The 13,650-nt window shown below is 39.8% G+C and overlaps 3 protein-coding genes across 3 annotated transcripts; 1 reads left to right on the top strand and 2 right to left on the bottom strand.

Moving 5' to 3' along the window:
• Window positions 1-1,633: 1,633 nt before the first annotated feature.
• LOC104446891 lies at window positions 1,634-2,608 on the bottom strand. The gene has a single exon (XM_010060687.2). It carries the CDS (start codon window positions 2,606-2,608, stop codon window positions 1,634-1,636), a length of 975 nt encoding a protein of 324 aa, XP_010058989.2.
• Window positions 2,609-6,314: 3,706 nt separating this feature from the next.
• On the top strand, window positions 6,315-7,602 carry LOC104446892 (ervatamin-B). The gene is made up of 2 exons (XM_039313743.1): window positions 6,315-6,568; window positions 7,020-7,602. The coding sequence occupies exons 1-2, from the start codon at window positions 6,315-6,317 to the stop codon at window positions 7,600-7,602; spliced, it is 837 nt and encodes a 278-aa protein (XP_039169677.1).
• A 669-nt stretch (window positions 7,603-8,271) lies between these two features.
• Window positions 8,272-9,059, bottom strand: LOC104446893 (protein NRT1/ PTR FAMILY 5.3-like). Its single transcript, XM_010060689.2, has 2 exons — window positions 8,971-9,059; window positions 8,272-8,701 (listed from the first exon to the last, which is right to left on the bottom strand). The coding sequence occupies exons 1-2, from the start codon at window positions 9,057-9,059 to the stop codon at window positions 8,272-8,274; spliced, it is 519 nt and encodes a 172-aa protein (XP_010058991.2).
• Window positions 9,060-13,650: the final 4,591 nt, after the last annotated feature.

Genomic DNA, 13,650 nt, shown 5'->3' with positions numbered 1-13,650 from the left:
TTTCCACATGATGGGTAACGCAGCTACTGGTGAAGGGAATGAACCATCCACTTTATATTGGGTCTCACTCTTTATATAACTAATTAAATTCAATCTTGCCATATTAGGCTGGAAATTGTTGACATGGACTCCGACTATTGTATATGGTATGACCGACGCTGACGTGAATTAATTTTAGAAAATTTTTAATTTTTTTCTGAATATTTTATTCTATTTCTTTATTAATTGTGACCAACAAGAGTCATGGCCCTGCCTAGGCCATAGCCAACCACGGGTGAGGGTGCCCCTTGCATAAGAAATATTGCAAACCTAAGTCAATAAACTGCTTCTCTGTCAATAGGAGAAATTTAGTAATTAAGACGTCTTCAATACCTCTACATTGTTCAAATTAAATATGGAGATGCGTAAATTTGTACTTTCCTATTTTTAGCAGTTAAATCTATTATTCCTATATACATATTGATGAATTTAACAAAAAATGCCATTATTAGGGATTTGTCGCGGTTTTCTTTTTTTCTTCATGCAAGCGTTGCTCAGTGAATGAATGACTTAGGATAGGTGGCAGGACCCTAGGTTGTTCTTGACTATTTGAGATGTTTTAGAGAGTTTTTTTTTTTTTGCTCGATTGGCTGGGGACAAGGCTTATTAAAAATGGCCCTACCTAATTGCTTATTCAGAATGGCCCTACCTATTTTCTAACCCTTTTAATTAGATTTCTTGTCATTAATTTTGAGAGATTAAGGCTTATCTAACTGATGGTCGGTGCCCTTGCATCCTGAAAATATGATTCTTTACTCCCAAAGCCTAAGTTTTGGCCATCATGAGCCAAAACTCAACTTCAATTTGGGAAGGTAGTGAATCGAACTTCTGTCATATGTCTCGCCCGGTTATATATTCAGTTTTTCGATCGCTGAAACTTGTCAAACGTGCAAAGCGTGCGAGCTCCGGGGACCATCCACCCGTTATATGGACGGCTCGCTCTTGGACCACATCAGTTCGGGAATATCTGCTTGTTTTTTTCTTGTTGGACCATTCCAGTCCTCTTGCATTAGAAAAATGAAGGGAACCGTCATGCAATGCAGTGAACAGTGGAATTATGAGGACAGCTGACCTCGACCAAGAGCATCTCGCTGGTACAAATCCTTTCAGCTTCCTGTTCTGCTCATGCCTGATTTCTTACTCCTTCTGTTTTAACTCCGAATATAATATATCTCGTTATATAACTAAATACATCATTTCTATCTCGTGACACTCTTATTCTAAGACTAACATTTTCGATGATAAGTTCATAGATGTTCTTAAATTCAATCATTGCTAGTGATTATTATTATTTTTTTTTTGGTGAAAGGTAAGAATATATTGAGCTTTAACCAAAAAATACAAAAGATCCGACACCACAAACTTGCACTCAACAAGACAACAAGTCAGGGTGAGTGGAAGGGAGCCGAATGCAAAAAAGGACCACAAGAGCGGGCCTAAGCAAGCAAGACAGCCACATAAGGCAAAAGGCAACAGAAGGCCACGAAAGGCCAAAAGAACCACAATCTACGCATACATCTGGTAGTGACAAAAGTGAAGAACCGTCAAGGAAGTAGCCGTGTAGATGAAGAGTATCCAGACAGCAAACACTAGGCTAGGGACTTGCAGAAGTAGAATAGTCCCTAGCTGAAAAAATGATTGGATCAATACCCCAGCTACGCTGCAGCCTCCGGTTTCTATATGTATCATCCACATTCCTATAGGTGGTGGCCTTGTCTTTGTCGACCTTGATGAGTTGATTCTTCACCTCTGGGACGGATAAGCTTTGCTCTCTAAATAGGATGTTATTTCTGTGCTTCCATATGTAGTAACAAAGAGCACCAAAAGAGAAGCGAGCAATGCACTTATAGAATTCTTTACCCATAAGGAAAGTGGCAGCCCAATTGAGATTCTCGACCCAAGAATTGTTTCGCCACGGAAGATTGCACCTGGAGGCCCAAAAGAAGGCAATGCTAGCGGAGATGCAGTAGCCAAAAAATAGGTGGTCTATAGAATCCAATACCTCATTGCAGAATGGACACAAGGCACTATCTATCTTACCATAAGATAATAATAGAGCTTGGGTAGGAAGCCTGCGTTTGGCAATAAGCCAAAGGTTAAATTGGTACCTTGAAGTGATGGAGTTGTTCCAAATGAATGTGTGCCAGGAGACCCGAGTCTTCCTCCTCCTAATCAAATCCCATGCCGAAGCCACCGTAAAGAGATGGGAGGTATTTCCCTTCCAGCCGAAACGATCGGAAGAGTGGGAGAGGGTGGGAAGGGGATCCGCCCAAGAGTCCAAGACCCTCTTAATCATAGCTCCACAATTAGTGAATAGGTTCGCCATTGTCGCCTGCTTAGGAAGGCCAGATGCATATATGGCCAAGTCCGAAAAGTACAAGTTCAAAGGGCCCCTGGGGTGCCAATTATCAAACCAGAGGGATACTGAGGAACCATTCCCAATTCTCCAATAGAAAGAGCTTCGACACTCAGCCCTGAGTTGGAGGATCTTCTTCCAGGCCCACGAACAGCAGGTTGGCTTTTTGGCCACCCAGAAATTCGCCTTCTTAAGAAGGTCGAGTGAATCCATTTGCACCATAAAGATTCCTTATCGGCAAACAGAATCCAGATATGTTTTAACATGGCGGCCTTGTTATACTATCATTGCTAGTGATTATTGTTAAGAGCATACAGTAGAAATCCGATATTTTCACTTGGGGAGATTGTCAAGAGGGGGTCTAAGTCTAAATCCATTAACATAATTAATTGAATCCATCTTCACTCAAAATCTTAAACTAATGAATTATAAGCCAACTAAAATTGTATTAACTGCTCCACATACGAGATTTCTCTAATATAACTCACATGTGTATCTGAAAAATCTCCCTCTCACGAGTAAACTCATGCCAATATTCCGATGTGAGATTTTTCTAATATAAGTCACATGTGTGTTTTGACAATCCCCCCTCTCACGTGTGAGCTTAGTGTTAAGTATATTCTCCCTTAATTTATGTATTATTCAACATCAACTTATCTGAAGTTGAGTCTCCACATCATTGTAATGTACCCGCAACTATGTACAACAATAGTCATCAATTGCTAACTTGGGATTACATCCCCATAGTCTCTATCTTGCATCACCAAACCAACTATCCATGGTCTCTTCTCACCAAATTAACTGTGATGGCAATTTCCACCAAAAACAAGCTTTGATCATGAGATTTCTTTTTAAGTTAGAACAAAATGGGGGTGGAGCATCAATTGACTATCATCTTTGATATCATTTATTAAGAGCACGCAATAGAAATTGGATACCTTCACCTAGAGAGTTTGTCAAGAGGGAGTCAAGGCCGAGCCTTTCAACATATCAAATTGGACCCACTTTCACTCATAAACTTAAGCCTAAGAGTTATGGGTCAATTATGATATATTAACTACTCCATATCACACCAATTCTCCACTGTGAGACATTGCTACCATAACTCATGCATATATCTCAACAATTATCGCCACACCTCTCAAGTAAAAAATTTTCTTCATATTGTAATGTGACGTCATTACTATCACTAAACCATAACATTGTAGTTTTTTTTTTTTTTTTTTCTTTTGTTGGTATAACATTGTAGTTTGATTAGGCAAGTTTGTTCTCCTTGCTAATCTCTCGAACTTTCTTGCTTTCTATAACACAATGCTTCTACATCATTTCTTACTTTCTTTGCCTTTTCCTACTCTCGAAATAAATACTTTTAGAGAATAGGAAACGTGCACATGTATGCGATGTAAGATCCTAGAATTAGACATTTTATTTATGTCATTCCTTGTCACTAGCAAAAACGGGAGGGCCTCATTTATCTTTCATCTAGTGCCTTACGCAGTCCAATGTCCCTCGGAGGTGTCTATGAGAACTAATTTAAAATATCTTATGATGAGGACCACCGTCCTCGTGCACGACAAAAATGAAGGGAATTTCTTTTGGCGTGAGAAAAATTAATGGAATTGCTGTGCAATGAACGTTGGATTAATGAGGACCACAGTCCTCGACCAATTGTTTATTACATAACTACTATTAAATACAGCAAATTTAATCATTCATCGATGAATTAAATTAAGGTAGTTTGTGTGATTGTGTGCTAAAACAATTAATTATGGGCAAAAGAACTGAGTAAATGCCAAAACTTAGCACGGGGATACCTAAGTACAAAAGTTATGAAAGGTACATTTAAGTGTCATTTAAAAAAAAAAAATTGAAACACCTGAATGCCAAGTCTGGTGACCCCAGTCAGAAATCCTGCATGGCAATGTTTTAGTAATATAACTGACCTATATGGCTTGCCGGGAGAGTTGAGTAAGCAAAAAGAGCAAAAAAGACGTTGTTTTTGCATTTTTAAAATTTTAATATAAATATTAATAAATTAAATTATTAAAATAAAGGAGGAGATCAAGATTGCGAAGGCGAGGTTCAACCTTTGCTGTCGTCTCCCCACCGTCATCAAGAAGGGTTGGCTAGGGTCATCAGGCCTTGGCCAGGGGCCAGCAACCCTGGTTGACTGGCAATGAGGGCTTGCAAGCCCTTGCCCAAATCTAGGGTGAGGGTCGCGGCCCTCCCTAGATCCGCGAGGGTTGTCGGCCTTTCTGGTACAGTCGCTTGGCACCTATTGGTGCTACTCAAGCAAAGCCCTTAACGTCACGGTTATTGCCTCCCGACGAACTTGATTCCATAATTTTGACCTCTAGTGACCTTTCGATGAGGCTTGAGCCTTGCCTAGCTAGCTAGATTTGGGGAGGTGAGCCTCGCCAAATCTTGAACTCGTCTACGGCCAGTCGTAGGCTATTATTATGGCCGACGACTGGTTGAGGATGAAGCAATAAGAAAAGAAGAAAATAAAATAAAATAAAATATTGATTTTTAAATATTTTTTTTAAGAAGAAATGTTCCATTAAAAAATGACCCAAGCTCAAACGCCGAGGACTCGGGCTTAAGTGTCAGGGACTTGAGCACAGCCTTTATGAACCCAAGCTTGAGTGCCAGGGCATTGAGCATGGGCACTAGGGGTTTAGGGTTGAACTCAATGGACCCAAGCATGGGCATTTCAGCCTAAGCTCAAGCACCGAGGTCCGAGGCCTAGCCACTGGAGACCTAAGAACCAACATCGGGTTTCCACGCCCAAGCGTAGTTTCAAGTTCAAGCTCCAGTACCTAGTCATATTTTATAATATGTTTTCCGATATTTCAAAGAGAAAATCATTTTTCATAATTTAAAATTGGGTAGGAAAATATAAGCATTTTTGTTAACTCATTTTCCTAGGCAAACCAACTACTAGAAAAATGAGTAAAATGTTTTTCAAGAATTATATTTTCTAGGAAACAAACGGAGCTTAAAGAGATGATATCATTGCATAGCGCAAACTCTCCCAAGCCTATACTAATCGCAACTTTGGGATTTTAAATAAATCATTTACACATACAATTTTATTTACTTTGGAGGTGTCACTGATCTATTATGCTTAAGACGATAATCTCCGGTCAGCATAAGCAAGCTTGAATTTCTGAATTCGGTGGTCAAAGAAAGGCTAAAAGGAGATATGAGAAAATGAAGCGTAATTTATGAGACGCAAGAGCATAAATACGCGCGGGCATCATGATAAGCGTAGGCTAAGTAGGTATCAAACGAAGAGGCGTTTTTCTTGAGGAGGTGTGCGAATGAACGGACAAGAGCACGCGATAGAGGGAGATAGAAAAGGGTGTGCGCATGTGGAGAAAAAAAAGAAGAGCAAAGAAGCACGTGAAACACAAGAAGAAAGCAAGGTTCAGAGGGAATATTTGTTCAGCTACGAATCGGAAATTTTGGGAAGAGTAGGTCAACATTCACGGCCGAAGGGATAGGAAGAAACAGCAGCACGCCAGAATAAGACAAGAAGACGAACGCGCACTTCGAGATGGACTTCAGGGAGCTCTTCCTCCATTTTGTTTTTCTGTTAAAAGGAGACTGAAGGCGAGTTTTAGAGGGGGCGTATTTCGGGAGAAAAAGAGAGGAGAGGAAAAGGAGGATTCATTTGAATAAGAAGAAAACACATTCCCGCGAGAGAGTGTCCACGCAATGGCTTTTATGCTCAAGAGTGAACTCATCATCTGCCTTGCTCTAATTCTTGGCGCTTGGGCGTGGCATAAGATGTTGCACAATCCCACCATTGCCGAGCAGCATGAGCAATGGATGGCCAATTACGGCCGGACCTACAAAGACCCACAGGAGAAGGCGATGCGCCAGGCGATTTTCACAAGACCCACAGGAGAAGGCGATGCGCCAGGCGATTTTCACAAAGAACTTGCAGTTCATCGAAGATTTCAACAAGTCCGGGAATCGGACTTTCAAATTAGGTCTCAACCAATTCTCAGACTTGACCAACGAGGAGTTTGTCCGGAGCCATACTGGATGCTTGGCACCCAGGCGACCTGAGCCTGCCATACCAACGTCCGTTAGCCACCAAAAGCTGACCGCAGATGTTCCTGATCACATTGACTGGGTAGAGAAAGGTGTCGTAAACGCGATTAAGTACCAAGGCTATTGTGGTAAGTACAAATGTTAAGTATGCATCCACCATTTTTTTACCCAGTAAACAAGTAGGTATTTTGTGGCCTATTTGGTAAAATTTTCTCGAGAATTTGAGCATATGTGCGTCTTAGAACCTATTTGGTAAAAAATTTTCTAGGCATCTACAATTGTGAACAGAAGTGCTTCATCTTTTATAACGGGTTTGATAAACTCTTGACAACTGTAATAGTTTATAGCTTCTTGGTTGTTGTTTCACCCAAATTTAAGGTGCCATAGTTAATGTGTAACAACACATTCTAGCACAACCACCGAGTAACACAACTAAAACACAGCCACAATTGTACGAAACAAATGCTTACCATATTGTAACGAAAGGTCAGACACCAATGGCAACAAAATTATGGAAATAATGTAATTTCATATGTTTATAACGTCAACAAATATTATGTAGGATCCTGCTGGGCATTCTCAGTCGTTGCAGCAGTAGAAGGAATCGTGGGTATCACCAACGGTACACTGCCGGTGCTCTCGAGCAACAGCTAGTAGATTGTGTGACTACAAACTTCGGCTGTGGAGGCGGTTACCTAGAATATGCTTTCGAGTACATTATCCAAAACCAAGGAATTGCGTCCGAGGATAGCTATCCATATGAAGCAGTACAGGGGACCTGCGATGCAACAAAAGCAGCAGAGCACGCGGCACAGATCAAGGGTTTCAGGTATGTCCTGTCTGGGGAGGACGAGCTCATGAAGGCAGTTGCGCAGCAGCCGGTCTCAGTCATAATCCCATCAAGCGGCCAAGAGTTCCAGTACTATAGTGGAGGCGTGTTCAATGGGGAATGTGGCCCGAAGCTAGACCACGCAGTCGTCGTGGTTGGGTACGGGACAAGCGAAGAAGGAACCGACTTCTGGAAGATCAGGAACTCGTGGGGCGAGACATGGGGTGAACGCGGTTACATGAGGATTCAAAGAGGCAGTGGTAGTTCCGAAGGAATATGCAAAGTCGCATCGGCAGCTTCTTATCCAACTGCTTGAGAATACTAATTTTAACATACATACACGGATCACGTGGGTCTTGCGATTATAAGTTCTGTTTGTGTTGTTTCTTTTATTTCATGTGTTTTTAGCAATCGTTGTGTGCTTGTACGAGGCTACTTTCTAGCCACTGAATTACATGGCGACTATGAATTAATGCCCATAAAATATTAATGAATTTCTCGTTGAATGTTCAATTATCTTTGTCTCTAAAACTCGTACTCCATATATAAAATATTTGCGAATTGTTGGGCTTTGGATATGGGCCACCTATAATGGGCTTGGCTAAGCTTAACTAATTTACATATGAAAGTTCTTTTCTGGAGACAGTAGAGAGACATAAATCGAAAATTTCGGAACTTTCGTGGCGTATATCTTTTTCATACAATAACGTTCATGCAATGAATTCTATGACATTAGAGCCATTCCAACGACATATTATTTGTATTTTACGGCGATTTGATAATAGCAATTGCTTTTCGGAAAACTAGCATTTCAACTAACGATGGACAAAGCAAAAAGTTGAAGCTAAATCATGACAGAACGAAAGACATAAATTTGATGTGTTACCAAAGGATCGCCCATTTTGGGGAAACTTTTTCAATGGACAGCTGATGTATCAACATTTCATATTAAAACACAGAAGAAATATAATTTTGAAGCAAATTACTATCTCAAGGTTGGTGTCGAGTTGATCCTAAATTTCCTTTTGCTGGCATACTCTTGCGGGTCGAGCTCACAGAGCTCGTTCGGATTGCTCAAGACCTGCACCCTCCACTTCCTCGTGGCGGCCACGATGACCCGCGCCATCCTCGTGATTGGGCTGCCTGCAGGCACCCGATGCCAGTACATAGGGGTGCCCGCAAGGAAGATCGCAATCGCGACCGCGAGCGCAAGGGCAGGGAGACCGTAACCAAGGGCCCAGCCCACATTGTCCTGGATATACACGAGGACGGTGTTGCCAAAGGGTGCCCCGAAGAAGACTTTGAACATCCACCAGTCGAAGAAGGAAAGCTTGTGGGCCTTCTCCTTCGTGTCAAAATCGTCGAACTGGTTCGCACCGATCGGCGAGATGTTGGGCTTGGTCCCGCTGGTCTCACTTGTGTAGAATATAATTCAAAGCAGAAGGGATCAGCTATTTGTGTTTATAAACCTGGAATAGTGTCTTTCTTTTTTGTTTCTTTCTGGCACTCCTGCCTACTTCTTCTGCAGTATTGGAAGCATGTTCAGGAGGGCTTGCGTGTCTATAGTTTGCTTTCATTCGATCTTTAGACGCACTTCGTCCCGAGCAATGCTCGCATATTCCCCATCATACTTGTTGGGTTGGGGGTAGAGAGAGAGAGAGAGAGAGAGAGAGAGAGTACCAACGATAAAGGAGCAGGTGGTCCATCTGCCACGCTTGGATCGCCGGACAGGGTTTCCCGGGAGATCGACTGTTCCGTCTTAAGTGTAATCATTGCCTCCTGCTTCGGCTGGCAACATTCTGTTCGCGTTTGAATAGAGCTATTGACCAACTTCGATTCTTTCCTGTAACTGTCGAACAGCATAAGATCCCTCGTCCTAAAGGCCAGCCTCTTTTATAATAGTCCTCCTCGGATCCTGAGTCTTCTCCCTTCGATTCAGCCTAGCCGACGTCCCCATCTCTCACCTCATCCAGCTAGCAACTCCTCGTAACAGATACTCTTTGTTTTTTTTTTTTTTAGTCGGTAACGGATACACTTTGGCTCCGCATGATAGCAATTCTATTTTTCTATTTTTTATTCTTTTGCTCTCCATAATTAAAAAAAAAAAAATAGAGATTCGTTTGCTAACATTAATTAATTATTTTATTCTCCATAATAGAACAAGTGGTAGGGAATAAATTAGAATAGAAATAAGCAGTAGAAAAAAATGATTTCTTGTTTTTAGGAATAATTTCCAAAAATAAGTCATTTTTTCTTTTCTTTCTTTTCTTCTTCTTTGTTGCCCACCGCCCTCGCTGTCCATTGGCCGCCGATCGCCGCCCTCTACTATCGGCCAGCAAGCAATGGCGATGGCCTGCAGCGAAAAGGAAGAGAGGAAAAAAGATAAGAATAAAAAATCTCAAAAAATTATTAAAAAATCAAAAGAAATTCTATGTTACAAAAAACAAAACTTGTGCATCATATCAAATGCTTCTTTTTTTTTTTTTTAAATTTATTTATTCCTAAAATAGAAGTTTTATACAGTTATCAAATGTATCATTTTACTCAGAAATTATTTCAAGAAGTAAAAATAGAAAAGAATTATTTATGAAAAGAAATTATTGAGGAGTAAAAATGTTGCCAAACCTACCTTTTGTTGATGTTTTACTTCTTCCCTCTATTCTTTAAGAGATGTGACTACCTGAGTTTTGACTTTTGATGTACATGACTCATGGCCATCATTCTTTAAGAGATCGACGTCATATATGAATTATGATGTATATGATTCATGGCCCATTATTCTACCCTTGTTGCCATAGATCTGACTTTCACATGGTTGGTCCGAAAAAGCGACCTATAAACTGATCGAGGGCGAATAAATGCATGTGGCTGAATAATACAAGGAATTGCCTATTTTTTTTTTTTTCAATCTTTTCCTCTACCCATACATATATGTATAATTATTATTTTGAGAAGAAGGTACAAGGAGAGAGGAATTATATTCAAGACCTCTGAATATTGATAAAAATATATCATCCTTAGGTCAATGTAGACTCGTTAAATGGGTGGGTCGGGTAGGGATTAGGTCGGGTTATAAATGGTCCGACTCAAGTCGACCTATTTAACCCATTTATGACCCGTTTATTGCAATACAAAAATTTTGACCCATACCCGACCCGATCCATACCCAACCCATATCCGACTCATTTAACTAAACTTAATTTCTTATATATATATTTATATTTAAAAAAATGGTATTGCTAAAATAATTTTATACAATACAAATTTAATGGACAATTTTTATAATTTTTAAAATAATTATTTTAAAAAATCAATTTTAATTATTTTTTTATTTTTTTAAAAATATTTTTTAATTATTTTTAAATATAATTTTTTTTTATTTTTTTATTTTTCTTCTTCTTCTTTGGCTGGCTGCCGACCACAATGATAGCTGGCCGCCGGCCACAGTGCGAGCCTCAAGCTTGCCCGGCTCATCAATGCCGACGAGCTTGAGTCTCGCCCGATCGGCAAGGCTTGAGCCTCGCCGAACGTCGGCGAGCTCGAGGCTCGCCGGCGTCGGGCAAGCTCGAGCTCGCCCCTCGCAGGATGAGGCTCGAGCCTCGCTAGATCCAATGAGCTCAAGCCTCGCCGGCGTCGGGTGAGCTTGAGCTCACTCCTCGCCGAATCTGGCGAGGCTTGAGCCTCGCTCGACGCCGGTGAGTTCGAGCCTCGCCCGACGCCGGAGAGCTTGAGGCTCGCCTGGCGGTCGCCAGCCATCACCGTGCCAGTGACCGGAAGAAGAAGAAAGGAAAAGAAAAGGGAAAGAAAAAAGAAAAGAAAAGAATAATAATAATTATAATTATAATTTCGGTTTTTATTAAAAAATAGTTTTGTAAAGTTAAAGAGAGAAGAGAGATTGTGAGGTCTTGGGTGATAATGGGTTTTAAATCCAACCCACTTAAGACCCACCTACTTTAAGTCTTTACTTGTTAAACCCATTTAACTAACTTCTTCAAAAAAACAAGTGACCCATATATGACCCATTTTAACACCTATAGGTCAATGCTTATTATCTAAAATTTCCAACTTAGTCGTTAGCCTGCAGTGAATAGAAAAATTTGTCATGTAGTCATGGGGACGATTCCCAAAGGTAATCTAGAATCTAGCACAACCTATTAGTCCCCAACCGGATGGGCATTACGCCAAGTAGAGCTTTGATAATCTTGATGGATTTGACCGTACCATATTGGCTCACTTAGGAATGCAAGACAGTCCAACAAATTAGGAGAGAACCAATTGATTCGTTTTCGGGAGCTATTCATCCTTACAAGGATGTTAATTGTAATTAAGACATATGCCATAGGTTATATTAAGACAAATTGTCCTAAAAATTCGAAATCTATTGTACATTAGCCAATTTAGTCATAAACTTTTCAAATTTATGAATTTAATTTTAAACCTTTGGATGATTTGCCAATGTAGCGCAACTATGAATGTAAGAAAACCACAAGCGTCTTAACTTTTTTTCTGACCACTTAAGTGTTATGACTTCTAAAAAAAGGTTCACTTGAGTGTCATAACTTTTAATTAATCACTTAAGTGTCATAACTTTTAAAAAGTTTCACCCAAAGTCGTTGAAAATCTTACATGGCGTGACATTGGTGATGAACATTTTTAATAAGTTAAGTCACTCAAATGATCGGAAAAAAAATATTAATACACTCAAGGTAGCGCCATACAAAAATTAAGATACTTAAGGGATCGAAAGAAATGCTATAACACTCAAGTGAACACTATACAAAAGTTATAACCCTTGTTGTGTTTTTTTCTCTTATATAATCATTCGATACACTTGTTCTTCTCAAGTGATGTAAGGAACCACTTCCATCAGCAACACATCAATCTATCAAGGCTTCCCACCAATAGTTTACTAACACAGTGCCTTCCACTTTATCGTCCTAAGTATGGCCAAGACTAGATGAGTTGTACACCTTGTCACAGTACCTCCAAGTTCTTGTGAACTTCCCGTTCTCTGACTTGTTCACCTCTATTAAGGTCCATCTGACCATCATCAGTCTTTCACTTGATATTCCTAGTTCTAATGGTGATAAAGCTCTCCTTGTATTAGTTCAACTTGACACAAGACAACATATGCATCTATCGGATATTGATATAGACAAATGGTTTTGTCAACTTCAAAATATCATAGTAGTTTTCCCCAACATATAGAACTTGAAAAATAAAAGTGATAGACTGACGATAGCTGGTTGGACCTTAATGAAGATGAACAGGTTAGAAAACAAGAACTTCATGGGGACTTGGAGAAACCGTAACAAGGTGAAAAATTTCTACAGTCTTGGTTATACTCAAGAAGATGAAGTGGAAGACAATACAAAAATCAACTACTATGATTTAAGCCTTAATATACTCACGCGTTGCTAGTAGAAGCAACTCCTTATATCACCTGAGAAGACAGTGCGGGTCACATGATTTTATACTATGATTTGAAGAGCTAGATATATCACTAAAAATCAATTTAAATCTCAAGAATATTGACAGCCAGATATATTTCGAATTTTTTTTATTATAAGAGCATAAAGATATGTCATTGACCATTGGTGCAGGAGTCTGTTAAGCACAATTAATGGCAACACCTCCATATTTTGATGGAACATATTATTGCTACACGAAATGCAAGATGAAAGCATACATCGGACCAACAAATCCAGCCATGCGGGGCACTTTTAAGATGGCCTTAATGGTCCTCAACCAGTTGAACAATCGCATTGACAACATCTTACGGTACTGAGCAGTTTGCAATAGCTTAAAAACTCCAGAAGCCACAATCACTCTTGAAAAATTGTCGAGGCAACAGGCCTTAGATGCTATTGCTTTATATTCATTATATTGTGCTTTATCTCGTTTTAAGTTTAATATTATTTCAACTTGCACTTTGAGACATATTTTATGTGACTTTTGAAGGCATTGATAGAGTTAAGAAAACCAAGATGAACATACTTTTGGGAGTGTGTGAAACCTTCAAAAGTAAGTCCGACAAAACTATCACTGAGATGAGCACTAAGTATACAAAGTAAATGGTCTTGCCTATCAAGGAAATACATTTACTAATGAAGAATATGTGGACAAGATTGTAAGAGCAATGCCAGTTGAATCGAATCACATGAATTCCTCCATTTGAGAAACACTGAGGATCATACCTCTAAATGAGTTAATAGGATCTCTAGTGGCCTATGAAGTTGAACGACAATACGAATGTGATAAAAAAAAGTAAGAAGTTCATTGCATTTAAGGCTGACGCTTATGACGTAGATGAGAGGAAAGCAGATGAAGATAATGATGATGAAGAGATGACGTTATTACCCAA

This window comes from Eucalyptus grandis, chromosome 5 (genome assembly GCF_016545825.1).
Source record: "Eucalyptus grandis isolate ANBG69807.140 chromosome 5, ASM1654582v1, whole genome shotgun sequence".
In the NCBI taxonomy this organism is placed as follows: domain Eukaryota; kingdom Viridiplantae; phylum Streptophyta; class Magnoliopsida; order Myrtales; family Myrtaceae; genus Eucalyptus; species Eucalyptus grandis.
This window is presented reverse-complemented; position numbering and strand designations above follow the sequence as displayed.

What these genes read in the sequence shown, in the direction of transcription:
- LOC104446893 (XM_010060689.2), bottom strand. Translation starts at nt 9,059, where the DNA reads ATGATTACACTTAAGACGGAACAGTCGATCTCCCGGGAAACCCTGTCC. An exon ending in GGACCACCTGCTCCTTTATC is followed by an intron (nt 8,702 to 8,970) that starts GTTGGTACTCTC and finishes ATTCTACACAAG; the next exon opens with TGAGACCAGCGGGACCAAGC.
- LOC104446891 (XM_010060687.2), bottom strand. Translation starts at nt 2,608, where the DNA reads ATGGATTCACTCGACCTTCTTAAGAAGGCGAATTTCTGGGTGGCCAAA.
- LOC104446892 (XM_039313743.1), top strand. Translation starts at nt 6,315, where the DNA reads ATGCGCCAGGCGATTTTCACAAAGAACTTGCAGTTCATCGAAGATTTC. An exon ending in GGTGTCGTAAACGCGATTAA is followed by an intron (nt 6,569 to 7,019) that starts GTACCAAGGCTA and finishes AATATTATGTAG; the next exon opens with GATCCTGCTGGGCATTCTCA.